The sequence below is a fragment of the Podarcis cretensis genome, assembly GCF_951804945.1.
Source record: "Podarcis cretensis genome assembly, chromosome: 16".
In the NCBI taxonomy this organism is placed as follows: Eukaryota; Metazoa; Chordata; class Lepidosauria; order Squamata; family Lacertidae; genus Podarcis; species Podarcis cretensis.
Window position 1 is genome coordinate 41,693,893 of NC_137186.1, and position 19,692 is coordinate 41,713,584.

Genomic DNA, 19,692 nt, shown 5'->3' on the forward strand with positions numbered 1-19,692 from the left:
CCGGGCGACTTGCTGAAGACACAATATTAAAGGATAACACCTGTTAAGTTCCCAAATATTTAAGGAACCAGCACACATTTTAAACTGTGGAACTTGATCCTACAGGAGGCAATGATTACCACCAACTTGAATGGCTTTTAAAAGGACTGGTCAAATTCATGGAAGGCAAGTTTATCGGTGGCTACTAGCCACAATGGCTATGCTCTGCCTCTGTGGTCAGAGGCAGCAACACTTCTGGAAACCTCAAGATGGGAGAGTGCCTTTGTGCTCAGCTCCTGCCTAAGGGTTTCCCACAGTCATCTGGGTGTCCATTGTGAGGACAGGAAGCTGGACTAGACAGGCCACTGGCCTGATTCAGCAGGTTCTTCTTATGTTCTTAGATTCTTAATAAAGCAGGTTACACTGTGGTACAGTTTGTTCTGCAACCTCTGCTATTTCACTCACCCACATGGATCACTACTTTATCATACAGTACATGGCAGCCCTCACTTGGAAGACCACTTTGAACAGCTTCCAAATTAAAAACATGGCTTCAGCCAAACCCCTGACACAGCTTTATGGAATGCACAGCTCTAGTGTGGGCAATGTTAGGAAAAGATCTGTCATAGAAGAAGCCACCTTCTCCAGTCTGTGCCTTCCAGATGTTTGTTGAACTACTATGCCCATCAGCCCAATGGTCAGTGATGATGGAATTTGTAGTCCAGTCACATCTGAAGGGCGCCAGGCTGAGGACAGCTGCTGTAGGATGTGGGCTAACCAACTAAGTTGTGGCTTTCCATTAACAGAAGGGGGTGGGGAGACAATGGTCAACAGACAAGACCTTCTGCAACATTCAAGTTGAAAATGTCTGGGCTGCAGACAGACTCTCCACATTGCAAGCTGTGGCAGTTTTGTTTCGTCTTCCATTTTCCACTTTTTGTTTCCATTTTTGGAAGTCTCAAGGATGTTGGCTTTGCTTGCATGGCCTAAAAATATGACTCATTATTTCCTGGAGGCCTCCCAATGAGAGGGAGGGAGAAAATGCACTGAAATGCAAGGCCCATGTATACAACATGTTCCTGATGCTGCTACAGAAGGAGCTCCACCTCACATGCATGGCTTGCTCCCTGCCTTTCTCCCTACATTTAGCATCTCAAGAACCAGCAATAATCAAAATGTTCCTGGAAACACACACCCCTGTGCAGGAAGCATCTGTTGGTGTTGTGACTAATCAGAAACAGCCCAGTGCATTTGACTGTGCCGTCCTTATGCAATATGTTTGTGGGGTGTTGTAAAGAGCAGTAAGGTTGTGATATGGGGTGGGTGGGTGTGCTCTGCTCCTGGAACTGATACAAAATGCATCCATCAGACACATTTGCACAGGTCACTATTAATATTGAAGCACTCCCCCCCCCCCGAAGACTCCTTTCAATGAAAATGGAGGAAAATGCCTCCAAATGTTTGCAAATCCAAATGTTTTATCTACTTGGATCTTTAAACTTGGCAACAGAATAAAACAAGGGAAACGCCATACCTCTCTTTGCCTTCCCACTGCTGTCTTCCCTCCACCCACCCTCCCAAGATGGTAGTTCCAGATGTTGCAGTCACTCTATAGGGCCTGGTTGTGCAGCTGCTTCTGAAATCTTTTCCTCTCTTCAGCCCCTAAGCCCTTTCAATAGCGCTGTGACAGACAGCAACAGAAAGCAGGTGTCTGGGATTAATTAAACTTGTTTTGCTTGGGGGTGGGGAGGATTCTTCCACATGCACAGAGAAGACAGCCTGCCTTTATGCTTATGACAAGTTCTTTGCTATCTAAAAACTAACCCTCTCAGCATACACATATGGAGAATCAATCTCCTGAAAATTAGGGCCATGTCTAATCAAAGTTCTCGGCTAAGCACTTGGGGGGCAAGAATCTCCAAAGCTCCCTCCCTCTATTTGCATCTGCTTGCCCACAGCGATTTACCCCTCTAGGCAACTGCTTCGCTGCCGTTCTTTTGTTGTTCCTCACAGTGCAATTCCAGTCAATAAGGGAACATATTCCAAATGTGATGCTTCGCTGTCAAACCACCCAGTTAGAACTGGCATTGTGTCAAAATCACTGGTGACAAACGAGGCTAATTCAGAGTGAGGGCAATGATCCCCATATCAAATTAACCTTCCTCGGAAGGTGCAGTGTCAGGCTCCCGTCCCAAAACACTGCAACAGTGACTCTTACTTGCAAAGAAGGTGGAGATCTTTATTCAGGCTACTGGTGGCACAGGCTCAGCAGCAAGCACAAGGGCCAAAGTCATGATCCCAAGGTACATGAGCAAGGCAAGAGGTTCACAACTGAACAGAAGCTACGATGACATCCCAACAGGGCAGGCTCACTCACAGAATTCTCACACATACAATCCCACCTAAGAAGGTGGCACTGGGTTCTTGGTGACAAGACTGTCCCTTATGCCTCCAGCTGTGACGCTTCCTGTCAGAGGCTCCTTCCAGGCCTACCCTTCCATAATGAGGCTGTGTGCTCCACAGGAGGGACAGAGCCAGCAGATCTGCTTCCTCACAAGGAGAGGCCCTCACTGAGCCCCCCATCAGCTCCTTCTTCCTCCTCCTGTGTCTGGGGCTGCCAAACCATGCCTGATCCTGACAGAGCCAAGGGACCCATGACAGTTGGGGAGGGAATGGGGAAATGTTTGCCCTGAATATGACACATGCAATGGAGTTTAGGAAGGGAAATGCAGCTGGTATTGTGGTTGCCGCTGCCTAAAACATTACACACCACCCACTGTACTATACTAGTAGCATGCCTTTGCAGGGCAGAGCTGTGAACTCACGTGGCCGACTTTGGCTCAAATGTCTTAAAACCAGCTCATTTCTGTGGTTGGTTACACTCTGAAACACGCTGAAATGCCAGCTGTAACCTGATTAGCAAAGATGAGGTTCAGGGAAGCTATTTCAGTGACAGCAATTGTTTGGGGGAGGAATTACCTGTTTTTTCTTCAACTTGGAAATCTGCTGCTCAACCATGGTGATTTCACGGTCAACACGGTCCATGTTCTGGATCAGCTCCTCCTTAGACAGCCTGGATGGCAACAGATCCAGTTCAGAGTCAGGATGGACAGGGCTGGCTGGTGAAACCGGCTCCAGTTTTCCTGTTAGGCCCCGATCCTGCAAAGTTGAAAGGGGGGAAAAGGCAGATTAAAAAACATTCTTGTACTGCCATTAAAGATCTTGCTGAGGAATCCTCAAAGAAAGTTCTCAGGAATTCCAGGTTTGGATGTCTGAACACACCAAGCATGTGCTTTGGTTGTATGAATGCAGGTGTAGTGTACCCCTCCCAGACATTCAACATTTCACGTGTGTTTGTTTCAAAGTAGGCACTAACTGCTTTCATAAGTCCTTCCCCCTTCTCTTCCTTTCCTCACAGAGGACAGATGGCTGGGTGTGTAACCTTAAACCACTGAGGAGGCGCATGGCTGTCACTTTAGCAGCTGCCCCTCACAAAGAGGCCAACATCCAAGTTTGCTACCTTAATCACAGGCAGCCTCCCCAACCAGGGGAGCGGGGACGACAAAGCGACCGTTGTTTGGTAGTACCAACTGGTGTTCCCTACACTCCTGGCAACTGCGAGGCCCCTATGGGAGACATTCAGTCAAATCTAACAATGCATATTCTTGCCAGTTAGCATGTGAAGGGGATAAGACCACAGAGCTGAATTGCTGATAAGGAGATTCAGACCATAGAAATGTAATTGATAGAGAAGGTTCTGTGTGATGTCATTTCCCCTCCTCTCCTGGGAGGAAGAAGCAAAGAAGTATTTCTTGTTCCTTCCACCTTCTCTCTCTTCAACCAACCATGGAAACAGACATCTGTCCACTTGTTCCAGCATCAGGCACAGGCCTTTTCAGTCTGTAACCTGTTTCCCTGAAAAACGGGGTCATAAAGGGGGAGTCCAGTCTAATGGCTAATTCCTATGCATTTGATTAAAATGTATGAGATTTAAACTCTGCTCAGCCCTGTGCTTTTCAAATGCAAGCGGTAAGCTGATCCTTTTCCCTGCTAACCTACATATGTGGGTCTGTAATGAGAGAAAATATAGTTAACTATATACCTTCACCTACCCAATAAAAATCACCAGTTCCCTCCCCTTTTTTTACTGGTGATTCACTCTATTTGGGCAGATGCCAGACTCTTTTCCTTGTCTTGAGATGACCAGCAGAGGAACATAGGAATCTGCCTTATACAGAGTCAGACCATCTGGCTCCACACTAGCTACACTGCCTGGCAGCAACTCTAGAGTTTTTTTCCAGTCTTACCCGGATGCCTGGGGTTGAACTGGGGATCCTCAGTATGCAACGCAGGTGCTCTACCACTGAACTATGGCAGGTGAGTTATTCCATCACCTCTACAGGCCTGCAACCATCCACAAACACCGTCTCCTGCATTCAGCCTCGTCAACTTGTTATTTAGCTCTTTCAGTGGGCAAGACCTTCATTTTATACTCAGTTTAGAAGCATGAGAAGAGCTGATAAGATTGAAAACAAAAGGGCAACTCCCTTAAGTATGAACAGATTTACTGCCCAACAATCAAAACTGCCCAAAACCACTGATGACAACTCTCCACTCAAAGCAGATTGTGTTGATGGTGACAAGCATTGGAGCCACACAAAATATTAAGTCTCCAGAAGATGCAAGACCACAGAGATGCATGCTAGTTCGCTCACCTGCACCAAGGCTTCCTTCTTTTCACTTCCTAAGCCAACCTTCACCAACCTAGGGCCCTCCACGTTTCAGATGTGGGGAACCTTTAGCCCTCCAGTTGTTGCTAAACTATCATCCCTACCTGAAGGAGCGTCTCCACCCCCATCGTTCTGCCCGGACACTGAGGTCCAGCACCGAGGGCCTTCTGGCGATTCCCTCATTGCGAGAAGCAAAGCTACAGGGAAACAGGCAGAGGGGCTTCTCGGTAGTGGCGCCTGCCCTGTGGAACGCCCTCCCATCAGATGTCAAGGCGATAAACAACTACCTGACATTCAGAAGACATCTTAAGGCAGCCCTGTTCAGGGAAGTTTTTAATGTGTGATATTTTAGTGTATTTTTGGTTTCTATGGAAGCCGCCCAGAGTGGCTGGGGAAACCCAGCCAAATGGGCGGGGTACAAATAATAAAATATTATTATTATTATTATTATTATTATTATTATTATTATTATTACTACTACTACTACTATTATTATTATTATTATTGGCCACGCATACTGGGGCTGATGGGAGTTGTATTTCAACATCATCTGGTAATACAAAGGTTCCCCACATCTGATTTAGACCACTGGTCTTCAACCAGTAGGTTGGAACCCACCTGCCAGGTCACAGCCTGGTCTAAAAAGGGTCACAACTGCAGGACTACCACCATACAAATATAAGGCTAAAAATATGAAGAAGAAACTGTTCCCCAAATACATGTCTGGGTTATACATGGGCCCCAGGTCTGAAAAAAGCTGAAGACTATTATTTTAGAGTAGAATTCCCTGGCCATGCTGGTTGGGTCCAAAACATTTGGAGGATACCAAGAGCTCAGTCAGTAGAGCACAGGACTCTTAATCCCAGGGTTGTGGGTTCAAGCCCCGGCTTGAGTGAATGATTCCTGAATTGAAGGGTTGGACTAGATGATCGTGGACCATTTCAGCTCTTCTATGTTTCTATGATCTCACATTTTTGCTTCTGATCCTGCCCACCATTGGTAGGTGCCCCTTCCTTCCCCAACATCCTGACAAAGCATTGTGAGTTGGAAGCTGCCTTGTATTGATTAAGACCTTTGGTCCATCTCGCTCAGCACTGTCTACCCTGACTGGCAGCAGCTCTCCAGGGTTACAGTGAGGGGGCTCTCTCCCAGCCCTACCTACCACTGACCTTCTGTATGCACAGTGGCTGCTCCAGCTGTGGCTCTTCCCCCTCTTGGAAGAATCGGGCATTTCAGAAAAAAAGCTGCAAAAAACCTAGCTCCCTCTCCTGACAACATCTCCCTTTTCACTTTTTCCCATTAATTGTTCTCCGCAACAGCTGCTCGCAGCTCAGGGCAGTTTTATGAAAATCTGTCTCCCCTCCACCCCCTCCCCATCTCTGCACATATTGTGTAATTATACCAGTAATCCTAAAACTCCAAGGTACACTTACTGTTAACCAGGAATAAACATCAAATTGCGGGGAAAGGGAATAATTTCTGCCAAAACATCGTTGTGAGGAATGAAGCCACTGCTTTCCCACCCCACCCACACCCCCAGGAAAATGCAATCCTTGGCATTTCCAGCTGCGAGACTTTTGGGCAGCAAGGAAAGAGGAGGCTCCTGCCCGAGAGTATGAAAAGCTGGGTGGCTAAGCTGTGGCTCTCAGTTTGCTGCCAGGCTCCGTCTCTCATCAGTCCCAGAGGACAGCCACCTGTCAGCAAGCACAGCCAAACGACAAGAGTGATGCGAGTTGTGGTCCAACAAAATCTACTGCTATTACATAACTCTGGTGCTCTAAAGCTTACATTGGTTGCTCAGACACTACCAGGCCAGGTTCTTCTGTTAATTGACAATGCCCGTAACAACTTGGGTCCAGGATACCTTTAGGGCTGCCTGATGACTGAGATCTTTGGGGCAGCCACTGTTAGTGGTCCCCATGGCTTGGATGCACAGAACAGATCCACCAGGAGCTGTGTGTTGACTATTGTGGGCCCAATTTTGTCGAACTTGAGGTCAGGCAGGCACCCTACTTGCTGAACTTCCAGGACTCACTGAATCTTTTTTGCTATTATAGTTCTAACAGGCATCTTAAATGAATTCTGATTTTATAGTTTTAACTCATTTTTAGTTTCATTGTACTGAGTTTCTCTACACCGCTTAAAGGCAATTGTCATTAAGCAGCATATAAATTGTCAAAACAAAGCACTGGGAAAGGCAGAAGTTAAACCACTGCCAACCAGAATACCAACTGCTGATGGTTGGCCTTGTGGTCAAGTCGTAATAATGTAAGAACAGCTGTACTGCATCGACCCAAGTGGCATCTAATCAAATTGTGACCAGCTAGAGCAGGGGTGGGAGCAGAATGAAATGGTAGAGTTCCACAAGAGCTGTGTTCACAGGTTAGGGCCAAACCAGTTGTAATGCTAAATAAAGCTTTGGACTTAACGCTTTCCTCCCCTGTTGCGGCCCTGATTAAAACTGCCCCCCTGCAGCTGGTATTTGCATTAAGAATAAAGTTCCCATTAGCCTCAGCCTTTAAAAAATGGCCTCACTCACCCCAATAGGGAGCTCCTGTGCCATTCCTGCTTTCCCAGGATCTCTTGTCCCATTTTCCAAATGCTACACTGGGAGTTTCCTAAGCTTGTGTTTCATAGAATAATAGAATTGGAGTTGGAAGGTAGAATCATAGAAACACAGAATCTTAAAGCTGGAAGGGACCAGAGGGTCATCTAGTCCAACCCCCTGCAATGCCGGAATCTCAGCTAAAGCAGCCATGACAGATGGCCAGCCAGCCTCTGCTTAAAACCCTCCAAGAAAGGAGAGTCCACCAACTTCCGAGTGTGTCCATTCCACTCTTGGCTCTTACCACCAGCAAGCACTTCCTGTCCAAGATCCTTGAGTCCCACAATAAGGCTTTTAACTGCCCCCCCCAACCCGCCTCCACAAGTATGTGCCGCAGGGACAGCCCAAGGACAAGATCAGGCCAATTATTTTTAGCATCCATACAGAGCTGGAGGGATTCACACAGTTCAGGTTCTGCATCCTCTCCTCGAATCTCTGCAGTTGGCATCTTTCTCTGAAACTAGAGGAAGGGGAAGCTGGATGCCAAGTCTCACATACTCTCATGTGGAGATGGCACACAAGTCGCTAGTGCCAAACCACACTTGATGTCTGAGCTTTACACAGTGTAGGGGAGAGAGCTGCTGCTGCTGCAAAACCGACTGCATAACAGGAGGAGAGAAGAAGAGGGGAGCAGAGAGGAAGATGAAACTGGATGCAAAGGATGAGACTGGGTGCTCCAAGGAAGAAACAACTGCCATTAACACAGACACACACACACACACACACACACCCCAAATCAAAGCAGGAGCAGGAGCATCATCCATCAGGCTTAGCAGCCCATCCAGAAGGCCTTTTGCAGGAGGTCCCAAGTTCAATCCTCAGCATCTCCAGGTAGGGCTGGAACCCTATCCCAAACTGCCACTCACCCTATGTTGTTGGATTCCAACATCCATCAACCACAGCCAGCATGTGCAATGATCAGGGATCATAGGAGCTGGAATTAAGAACATCTGGAGCGCACCAAGGCAGAGACAGCTGGTGTACACAATGCTGAGCTAGATCCTAATGGGCCAATGGTCATATGCGGGATAAGGCTGCTTCTTGTGTTCACGCAAACCCCTTGCATTGTAATATGCTTCTTTCTTCATTAGATTTTCATTCCAGTGTCTTACAACAAATTCAAAACAGCACACAAAATGAGTATGCCATTTTTCCAAAAGAAATATTCAAAAACAACAGCAAAAGCGACTGAAAACAAAAGACACACAACAATATCTCCTTCACCTGGGAGTGAAATTTCCATTTCAGCCAGTTTCCTAAATGGAAGAATAGAGGTGGCCATGCATTAATCCTTGTGCATGGCATTCCAAATGCACTACTTCTCCTAGTCAGCACCACTCACACCTCAAATGGTTGTGGCACTCTCAGTGCAACCTCCTCTGGCATTAATGCAGCTTTCCCCAACTGCCTAATGTCACTAGACTCCAACACCTATCATCCATGACTGCTAGACATTCTGGCTGGAGTTGTTGCAATCTGGAGTCCAACAACATCCAAAGGGTGTTAAATCAACCAAAGGGGAGGCAGGGGAGGCCACCTCCCAAAAGAGAAAGGCGAAATTCGTTATGGAATTTTAGGAAAGTGACTTCATATGGGGGCTTCCCCAGACAACTTATTTCTTGCGCATTTATCCTGAGTTGCATGCAAAGATTACCCAGAGGTTAGTCTATGTCCTGACTTTACTGAGTGTTTGTTCTGAGTTGTTTGTGGGGAGGTTATATAGCAATGAACATTCATTCCATTTGCTTCCACAGTGGTTATATGCCTTCCCACTATTAAATCATTCAGCCCACACTTTACAGTGCACTTCACCAACACCTTTCTAACCACAAAAAGTTTACTTTTTAAAAAAGCAACCATGAGATTGGTTTCACCACGGCAACAGAGCAATTAATCCACTTTAATTGCACAAGCCTACTTTTCCTGTATGTGCTTGTATCCTTCCACAAAATAGTGACAGACTGGACACAGCCTGTTTGAGAAGCAATCCGTTCAGTAACAGGCTCCATTGGCTCTCATGGCCAGCTTTAAAACAAAATTAATCTGGATAAGTATAACTAAGTGGGCAGCAGTCTCCTTAAAGAATTAGTCAGGCAGGCAGGTTTGAAATATATTAATCAACCAAACCTACACTTTAATAATAATTCAACAAAGAACATGATACGCTCTTTATTTTTCCAAAGTTTTGCACAGGTGAGAGAAGATATGCCTATTTTAATAGGGCACCTGCCACCCACAATCTTTCTAGGGGCTCATCCACACTTCCTTTTGTGGCACAGGCACAGGTCCACGTTTTAAAGCTGTGTCTCAGCAAGTTTTATTGTTTTTTGTTTTGTTTTGCCCCACTGCTTTCCCCAGGAAAACCCACATTTCACCACTGGATTGGAGCAAATGGCAATCCGCAGAAAAAGACACATTTTCCTCATTAAATAAAGTTGCTGAAATAAAGAAAACTTGGGATAACAAGGAGTGGGCGTTGGTGTGAAAGAAGTGTGACTTCAGGGTTGTCTTCAATGCTAAGCTTACTTAAAGTAGGGCCATTGAAATAATGAACATGACTAAAACTTATGCCCATTGATTTTATTGAGTCTACTCTGAGTAGAAGTGAGTGGAATACAACACCCTCAGTTCTGAATGCAAATCCCTAGGCTGAGAATTCACTCAGAGGCACCCTGCTGTCTATTTTTGTACACGGCCTTTTGTACACGGCTCAGGTTGGTAGATATTTTAATCTATTTATTTCATAACATTTATACATCACTTGGTTGTTTTAAAAAAGCATTCAAAGCAGTTTACAAAAAGAATAGAACAATAATACCAGTGAAAACTCTTAAAAACAGCTATAAAATATTAACAAAATAATTAAAATCAAGGGTAAGTAAAAAGCAGATTAAAACACATGCCAACATTATACATATCTAGGTAGGTTTGTCTAAACAAAAAATGTTTTTAGGAATGAAGGCACCTGCCTGATGTCAATAAGCAGGGAGTTCCGAAGTGTGGGTGCTGCCACACTAAAAGATTGAAGTTTTTCAAACGTGCAACGAGTATCGTATGGCACCTGCGGCAGTGCCAGTTCTGCAGACTGAAGCAGATGAGAGGCTAGGCATGGGGTAAGGCGATCTCACAGGTAATATGACCCCAAGTTGTTGAGGGCTTTATATGGTAACAGTAACACCTTGAACTTAGCCCAGGAGCAAAACAGTAACCAGTGCAGGTCTCTGAGCACAGGTGTTCTATGCTGATAGGGTCTCCCTCCTGTCAGCACTTGTGCTGCAGCATTTTCTGCACTCACTGCAGCTTCTGAATCAAGCGCAAGGGGACCCCCACGCTGCAGTAATCCAGTCCTGAAGTAACCAGGGCATGAATTACTGAGCCAAGCTTTCCTGATCCAGAAATGGTCACAGCTGATCTGAGTTTCTAGTAAAAAAAATAAAACAGATATATCCCACTTTATATCCTGAGAGGTTCTCAAAGCAGCTTGCAAAAGGTTCTCATAATAAAAACCACATTCAAGTCCAGTATTTGGAAATGGCATCAGGAAAAGAAGCAATGGGGCATTTTTTTGCCCTCACCCTTAGTCTTCCCTGTTCAGGGGCAGCCCAAAACATGTTGGCACCTGAGGCGAACCACAAAATGGCACATGCGCACTCCTTCCAAGGAAGAAGGGATGAGTGGAGCTATACATCTGAACGAAGGGCTAATACAGATTTGCACTGGGAGGGTGGGAGGAGGCCAGCAGCACCTCCCAGAGGCAGCCGTGGGGGTGGTATTGTGGGGGGTGCTAGAGGGGCAGCAGGTGCACCAGGGGCAGCGGACAAGCATTCCCTGGAGGCCAGATCTGCTGCTGTTGTGGATTCTGCCACCTAGGGCAGTCACCCCCCCCCTTGCCTCATGAGGGGGGCCTCTGATGCTGCTCTTCAGCCTCCACCTGCGAAGCCACAGAGGCCACTGGGGTCCTTGGAGGAAGGGAGGGCAGCTGAGTCGCCCAGCCCAGGATGCAGACAAGTTTGGGACTCCAACTTTGCCAGTCGCCATGGTTTAATGGCGAGGGGTGATGGCAGTTCAACAACACCCAGAGGGCACCAGGTTAGGGAAAGCTGTTCTAGAGAGCTGGGGGGGGGGGAGAAGCAAGGGAAAAGCTATTCTGAGCCTAGTGCATTTCCTTTAATCTCATTTATGAGAAGAAATTGGGTGGGGGGACACCCCAGTGCCCTTTTCAGCACTCTTATCAGAGAAAGGAAATGAGATTTCTAAAGCTCACATTTAGAGAGAAGGCAGGGGGAAGGGAGGAAAGTGAATTTCCACTTGAGACACACTTCAGCCAACAGCTTTTGTAATGGAAATGTCGCTCTTTGGGAATGCTCAGATTTCAGATGGGGCTTTTGGGGGAGGGGGGAGCTGAAACTCCTTGCTCCAGCCCTTTGAATGCTAGCTCCCAGGTGACCATCTGGGAGGAGCAGAGGGAGAGAAAGAGATTTGCCAGACCATTAATCAGCACCATTGGGGGGTGCTAATGCTGGGGAACAGACCTGGATTGACAGCTTCGTGAATGGAGGTCGCTTTTATTCAATCAGTTCCGCAAACGAGATTGGCCTCCCAAGGGTGCCCCCATCCTTCCACAGCTGGGCCCGTCAAGGACCCAATTACATTATGAACTCGGCTTCAAGGGAACCAGTGCTGGGGGGGGGGGTTACATCCCCTCCACAGCCAGCGCTAGGGTGGGGACTGAAAGGAGGAAGAGCAAATAAGAAAACAGTGGTGCACTCTTTACATAAATAAGGGCTCTCTATCTTACAAGGGACTTGAGCCCCCCAAATAGCACCGACCCAAATTATTGCAAGTGTTTATATCGCATAGGCTCATTGGTAGTACACATGCCTGGTATGCAAAGCCCCCCCCCCCAAATAAATCTCTGGCATCTCCAGCAGCAGGTGCTGCCGCCAGTTTAAGAGCACATAAGAAAGAGCCCCCATGGGCCCCCTTAGCTTCATCAGGACCTGGCATGGCTTGGCAGCTCAACATGGAGGAGGAGGAAGGAGATGAAGCAGAGTTGGGGGGGGGTGAAGGCTGGTATCCAGTAATGGAAGATGGCAGTTCTCCTCTTTTGACTCAAAGTATCAAAAGAGAGTGAACTGTCACTCTCTCCACCATCCCACCTGGAGAGGAGGTTGGAATCCACTCAGACGGGAGTCTGAAGAAGTGTGCATGCACACGAAAGCTCATACCAAGAACTAACTTAGTTGGTCTTTAAGGTGCTACTGGAAGGAATCTTTTTATTTTGTTTTGACTATGGCAGACCAACACGGCTACCTATCTGTAACTGGGAGTCTCCCGAGTGAGCTCGCTGTGCTGGCCTGAATTAAGATCTCTTTCGTACTCACAAGCCTACTGCACAAGGGGGAAATGGAAACTCATTGCTCTACACACTTTGCCTCTGACCCCACCCAGCACAGGCATGTGGGCCCCAGAAGGGAACAGGGCCCTCAAGCTCAGAACACCTTCCTCAACCCTGGCTTCTCCAATGCTTGTGCAAAAACTGTACAAAGCTTCCGGGTTGGCAACTTAAGGTAGAGTATAATTTTGTATCTCCTTGCCTTCTGGCATTTCAGCCGCCTTATTATCATGTCTTAAGGATGCACTTATTTTTCAGCTGAATGAGATGCTGAAGCCATCATCCTGTTGGTGTAATTCAGCAAAGCTTCTCATCAGAAGGAGAAGAGGGGAAGAGGGAGAGAAAGGGAGAGACAACATTTCTTCCAATTACAGAGGTGGAATCCATGAAGTTAAGGGATTCACTTTCACCCAGAGCAGACAGGGTGAGGTGTCACCTTGTAATACTGATGGAACAGAACGGAAAGGTCTAATTATGTAAATGATGAGCTGGGCTTGCTAAGAAGAAGCAGCCAGCCTTAACGAGGAAGGGGGGTCTCCTGCCACAGTTACAGCTTGAAAGGTAATTTAAACAGTGGCTATAAGCGTCAATCAAAAAAGCAAGGAGCAGAAAGCGGCAGAAGATCACTTCTAAAAGCTGCACCCAAGTAGCGGGCAGACACACAGCACAGCACCAGGTGAATAAATTCCCAGGATTCCGCTCGTCTTTGGCATCTCTCAATAAAATACGCAGTTGACAGCCGATGGGAAACAGAACAAGAAAGCCCAGCCTCTCAGACTCATAAGATCAGAAGCCTTCAACCTTTTCAAACTCAAAATATATTTTATGGATCTGGGTCCTTTCTGCCTTTTTCCTTTGTGGCCCCCGCTATAATGTCCCTAACCTCTTCTCACAAACAACAGCACACTTGAAAATTGAAGATCAGTATGTTGTATGAATCACTTTCAATTGTAAAATCAATGCATAGCATAACTTGTAAATCAATATCAGAATTATAGGGGGAAGGTACGGCATTAACAAGAGCCCTGCTGGATCAGCTTAAAAGCCTGTCTTGCCCAGCATTCTGGACTAACAGATGCTTCAAGAAGCCAAACAGCAGGGCTGGAAGGCAACATCCTTTGGTCACTGTTGCTCCCTATTGACAGATATACTGCCTTTGGGAATGTGGGTTCCATTTAGCCATCGTGACTAATATCCACTGATAGCCATACAAATTAGATGGTAAAGCCTCCTAATCTAGGTCAGTGTGAACTATTGCATCTTGCGGCAATGAGTTCCATAAGTTAACAGATGTTGTGTGGCCTGCGGAAACATCCCAAGGGCCAGGGGGAGGCCTGGGCCTGAGCTTCCCTAACACTGTATAACAAAACAGAAACAGAGGACCACCAGTGGGAAAAACAGCAAAATAAAACAAACAGTTCTCCACTGAAAATAAAATGCTTGGGACCTGCTCCCTGAAGGGATAGTACAGCTAAGCACAGGCCACTTTTTAATCTCCTCACTCACACTACAAGACCACACTGTTCAGGTCTGCACTACTTCATTTTAGCCACCTTGGTTGTTTTGTTTTGTTGTTGAAGCAAGAAGTGGAATCTGTGAAGTTACAGAGACGAGGTAACGTCTCTGAAGCATGCGTTGCTTTGCCTCCGTGCTGGGCTAACTGCATCCCGGTCCGACTGGCAGGAACCATGCAGTCCGGCAGCACCGCCAAAGGCCAGCCCCTCCTGCTTCACAGCCTTCTCCTCAGGAAGCAACCATGATCTCTTTGCTGAGGAGAATGGGGAACAGCTCTCCACCTGCCCCAGTGCACAAAGCTACTGTTTTCAAGGGAATGTCCACTTGGTATTTTCACTGCTTTCCCCCCAAATGTAAGCATTCAGAATGAAAATAACAATATTGTGTCTGAGAGGAGGAGAAATAAATCACAGACTTAAGTTGGCTCCCTTTAATCCTATGATATCACACTGTTTCTTTCACCCACAAGCCTGTGGCTATCTCTTTTTATTTGTTCATTTGCTGTTAATGTGGATGTACCGTATTTTTCGCTCTATAGGATGCACTTTTTTCCCTTCAAAAATGAAGGGGAAATGTGTGTGCGTCCTATGGAGCGAAGACGCCATAGCCCTGCGACCCTCTCCCGGCTGGAGAGGTGATGCGCGGCTATGGAAGGAGCCTCTCCGCTGCACCTTTCCGCTGCTCCCTGACCTGCTCTTTGGGGCTGGCGGTGGGCTTCCCCCCACCAGCCCCAAAGAGCAGGTCGAAAGGAACCTGAAGCCTGGAGAGCGAGAGGGGTCGGTGCACACCGACCCCTCTCGCTCTCCAGGCTTCCAAGGTAGCTGCCTGAATGCACCTTAAATGGCACCTTGCTTTAGAGCGGAAAAACAAGAGGGGGGAAATTCTCCCCCTCTCTGCGCAGTGCCTCCTGCCGCTTCGCTGAAGGGGTGCTGGGCAGAGAGGGGGAGAATTTTTTTTCTTGTTCTCCCCCCTCTAAAACAAGGTGCGTCCTATTGTCCAGTGCGTCCAGTACTTCATTAGTACATCCACATTAGTACAACAACTGTTGCATTCAAAAAAGAGTAAGGAAAAAAAATTATTTTCATATACTTCCCATCCACGCCTTCCATGGTTTCCTCCCTATTCCCAACCTATCCACGTCTTCCTCTTCTTCTAAATTTTCCTCTCTACTTCTCTTTATCTAATGTTATAACTTGCGCTGCTGAATTATAATCACCCTGCTAGGTTGATTGTCTTAGTATAATAATTTTTCATATATAACACACAATCCTCTTTAAGTTCTTTTTCATCTCTGTTTCTATTAGTCCTACCCACTAGTTCCGTATATTCCAGCAGTTTATGATGCCACTCTTCTTTTGTTGGAATCATGTCTGTTCTCCACTTTTGTGCAAGTAAAATTCGTGCGGCTGTGGTTGCATACATCAATAAGACTTACTTGTGTCTTCTGTCGTTATTATACCCAGAAGATAAGCTTCTGGGTTTTTAGGAAAAGAGCTTTTAAACATTTTTCCCCAGTTTGCAGTAATCTTTAATAACCCTACAAGACCACCACACATGGTAGAATGTTCCTACACTCTCTCTACATTTCCAACATTTATCACTCTCTGCTTTGAACATCTTTGCCAATTTGTTGGGAGTTAAATACCACCTATGAATCATCTTAAGATAGTTTTCTTTTAAAGTGTAACAGGCAGTAAACTTCAAGTTGTTTTTCCAAAATTGTTTCCATAAGCTTAGGTCAATATTATGTCCCACATCCCTAGCTCAGCTGATCATGGATGACTTAAGAAACTCTTCCTTCGTTTCCCACTCTAATAATAAATTATAATTTTTAAAAAGTTTTTACCTTCAATCCTAATAACTCCTTTTCAAATTGTGATTGTCTGCAAAACCATATTTTTGTCTGCCTTAAACAGAGCATTAAGTTGATAATAGTTTAGCAAGTCTGTTACATACTCTTTAATTTCTTCTTCTTGTTTTTCATTTTTGGATCCCTGCCCCCCCCCCTTTAAGATCTCTGTATGTACTCCACTCAACAACAGTGGCTATCTCACAGGTTTCTTTCTCTCCGTCTCTCACAGTGGTGACTTTTTCCTTCAGAGTTTCTTTTTTAAAAATGATGGAAAATGTGTTGTTGCCTCTGCAAACTCCTCCATTTCTTCCCAACCTGGTAGTGATGGGACATATTTGGGAGAAGGAAAGGCTAAGGAATGAATCCAGAGTGGAGTCCGTAAGACAGCTGGATGACGCCTTGTATGCCTCCTTCTGACAACTCCTGCAGCCAAGCTGGTGTCAAACAAACATCTTCCTCTGCTTTCCTCTGGACCATGTCAGTGAGGCCAAGACGTCTAGGCAGCCCAGGACCTCCATACACACCAGGTCCCAGAAAGGTTTCTTGGTGCTGCTGGAGCAGCAAGAACAACATGGCTTGACTTCACCCACAGAGGCATACTCCATTGTCTCACAAGACAGACAGATGCCAACAGGTGGTGATGGTTAAGGAGCTGGCAGCTGTGGCGTTAGCACACACATTTACTGTCTCTGTTCAAAGAGCTACAACCCCCCTCACCACCAGCAGCACCAGAGCTAGATCACTCATTTAGATGTTGGGCCCTTGCCAATTGGGAGGCCTGCTAAAGTCTAACGCAGGATTCAGCCAGTTCCATTAAGAACTGCATGACCCAGACCCACTGAGTGTGAGGGTGGACAGTGTGGGAGGACAGAGCCCATGCCTGCTTAATCCCTGCAACATACAAGAGACCCAGATTCCCATAGGAGAAGGAGAAGGAAGGGGGGGAAAGCCATTTCTCAGCTGCCTGATTTTGCAAAAATCCCTCATTAGCAAAGGGCAAGCGCACAGCTCCACACACCGGCCAGGCAAAGCAGATATACTGCTCAGTAAGACCCTATCCACACTATAGTTTAAAGCAGCAACATGCCATTTTAAATGGTCATGGCTTTTACCCACCCAAAGACTCCTGGGAAATGTAGTAGTTTGCTAAGAGTGCTGAGAGCTGTCAGTAGCCCGCTATTCCCCTTACAGGGCTAGAATTCCCAGAGTTCCTTGGGAAGCGGGACTGGTCATTAAACCATTTGTAGCTCTGTGAAGAGAATAGGGGGTCTCCTAGTGACTCTCATCACCCTTAACAAACCACACTTGTCAGGATCCTTTGGGAGAAGCCATGGCTAATTAAAGTGGCATAATAAGGCTTCAAATGTATAGTGCAGATGGGGCTTAAGGTATTCCCTTACACCTCTGGAATGACTATGAAGAATTCTGTGGGCTAAATTCTGCCAGTAAACAAGTTTTCTATGTCCTTCCCAGCTGCCCTCCCAAACAAGATTTTTTGTGTTGTCATTTTCGCCACCCGCAATGGTTTGACTCTGTATAAGGCAGCTTCCTATGCTCCTATGTTCCCCCCAGTCACGTCCACTCCCCAGACTATGCTTATTTCCTCAGGCCACGATCTCTCACTCGCTCTGCTCCACCATCCACTCAAATGATTTTGCCTGGCTGGAATCTGTTCTTGAACTGGGATATTGCCCAGGGGGTGAGAATGCCCAAGCTTTGCACCAAGCCAGAAGACAAAGCAGCTTAATCTACAGAGCAGGAGTCACCAACTAGGCCTTCTGTAGTTCTCACAAAATACCCTTGCTGAAATTAGGCTGTTGGCTGCTGCAGCCAACAGAACATAATGCAATGGGGGGGGGTTGTGATGTGTGTATGTGTCAGGGGTTCAGGAGCAGAGGCACAGGGGAGAGAGGAAGCGGAGAGCGAAGGGGAACAATCCGAGGGCAGCGTAGGGGAGTATGACAGTGGGCCGAGAGATTCCATGAGCTTCTCCAGCGATTCGGAAGACTCCCAGAAGGGGGCACCGATGGCTAGGGCAAGGGGGGTCCCAGGAGGGACGCACCAGAAGCAAGGGGCCAGCGGCGACTCCCAAAGCAGCGGCTGGAGATCGGGACCAGCTTCTCCACCAGGGCGTAGCGGGGGGGGGGGGGAGAGTCCCATGTGTCAGGGCCGGCTTCCCCTCCAGTGGGGAGAGAAGATGAGGCAGGGCTGACCACGCCCCTATCGCTGAGTGAGGGAACGGAGGGGAAGTCAGACTCAGCCAACCCCCCCGAAGGGGGAAGCAGTGACAGGAGCAGTGTAACGGTCAGGAGGAAGGTTGCCGGCTGGGCGCGCGCGCCTAGTTCAAATGTACAGGAGCGCGGGACAGCAGGGAGGTCGGATTGGGAGCCAGGTCCTAAAGCACGCCGGAAGCAGGGGGAAGAATCCGGGGAATCAGCATCAGAAGAGTCCAGAAAGGGCGACACCCCAGAGGGCAGAAGGACCCAGAGGAGAAAGGAGCAGAGGAGGAGGTGGAGCAAGGCTAGGGTCTTGAACTGGTGTCGAGGGGGAGGAGATTCAGATGGAGCTTCAGCGGTCTAGGATTGAGACGTAGAGCTGACCGCCGCGGCTTTGAAATGGAAACTGAACCTTAATAAAGACTTTTGTATATAGTAAGAACTGGCGTTGGTCCTTTGTGAGCTGGGACCTTGGGCAGCTCTGACAGTATGGTACCCACAACAAGCTTCTCCAGTTTGCAAATTTGCCCATAGGCCCAAAAAGGTTGAAGATGATGCATAACTTGTTCTCAGCAAAATCTGTGGTCTAAATCTAAATTAGACTGCTTTAAGTTAAGAAAGGGACGCAGGTGGCGCTGTGGGTTAAAGCCTCAGCGCCTAGGGCTTGCCGATCGAAAGGTCGGCGGTTCGAATCCCTGCGGCGGGGTGCGCTCCCGCTGCTCGGTCCCAGCGCCTGCCAACCTAGCAGCTCGAAAGCACCTCCGGGTGCAAGTAGATAAATAGGGACCGCTTACCAGCGGGAAGGTAAACGGCGTTTCCGTGTGCGACTCTGGCTCGCCAGAGCAGCGATGTCACGCTGGCCACGTGACCCGGAAGTGTCTCCGGACAGCGCTGGCCCCTGGCCTCTTAAGTGAGATGGGCGCACAACCCCAGAGTCTGTCAAGACTGGCCCGTACGGGCAGGGGTACCTTTACCTTTACCTTTAAGTTAAGAAAGCCTTAGAGAAAAACCAGGAGTGGAGCTGGGATAGAAGATTAAGGTCTCATTTCTGGTACTGATCAGAAGCACCTTCTTTCTTAACTACGCAGGCATGCACACCCACACACCCCACTACTTTGCATCTGGCTCTAGCTGGTGTACCTCTAGGTCCTAGTAAAAGACCAAGTAGATCATACAAGGCCGAAAGTCCACCCCACAGGGGCACATAAATACATTACAACTCACTCGGAGAACGATTATAGCCCACCCAGACCGCCATAGAAAAACAAAATTGGCAATTGAGGTTTGTGCCAAGCATTTGTAGTTCAGAGCATGCTTTTCCAAAGCCAAAACTGCGGCCAAATTCAAGGCCTCAGCAACTGAGCATCCAACACTCAGTCTGAAAGGGACACAGAACAGCC

General features: G+C 47.3%; 1 protein-coding gene across 19 annotated transcripts in view; it reads right to left on the reverse strand.

Annotated features, from left to right (window-relative positions):
* The window catches only part of NCOR2 (nuclear receptor corepressor 2), a 352,014-nt gene that overhangs the window by 217,250 nt on the left and 115,072 nt on the right, over positions 1-19,692 (reverse strand). For all 19 annotated transcript variants that reach the window (XM_079957706.1, XM_079957722.1, XM_079957718.1 and 16 more), the window contains exon 5: positions 2,959-3,138. In XM_079957706.1, the coding sequence (XP_079813832.1) occupies positions 2,959-3,138 (180 nt within the window). The remainder of the gene's footprint in view (positions 1-2,958; positions 3,139-19,692) is intronic.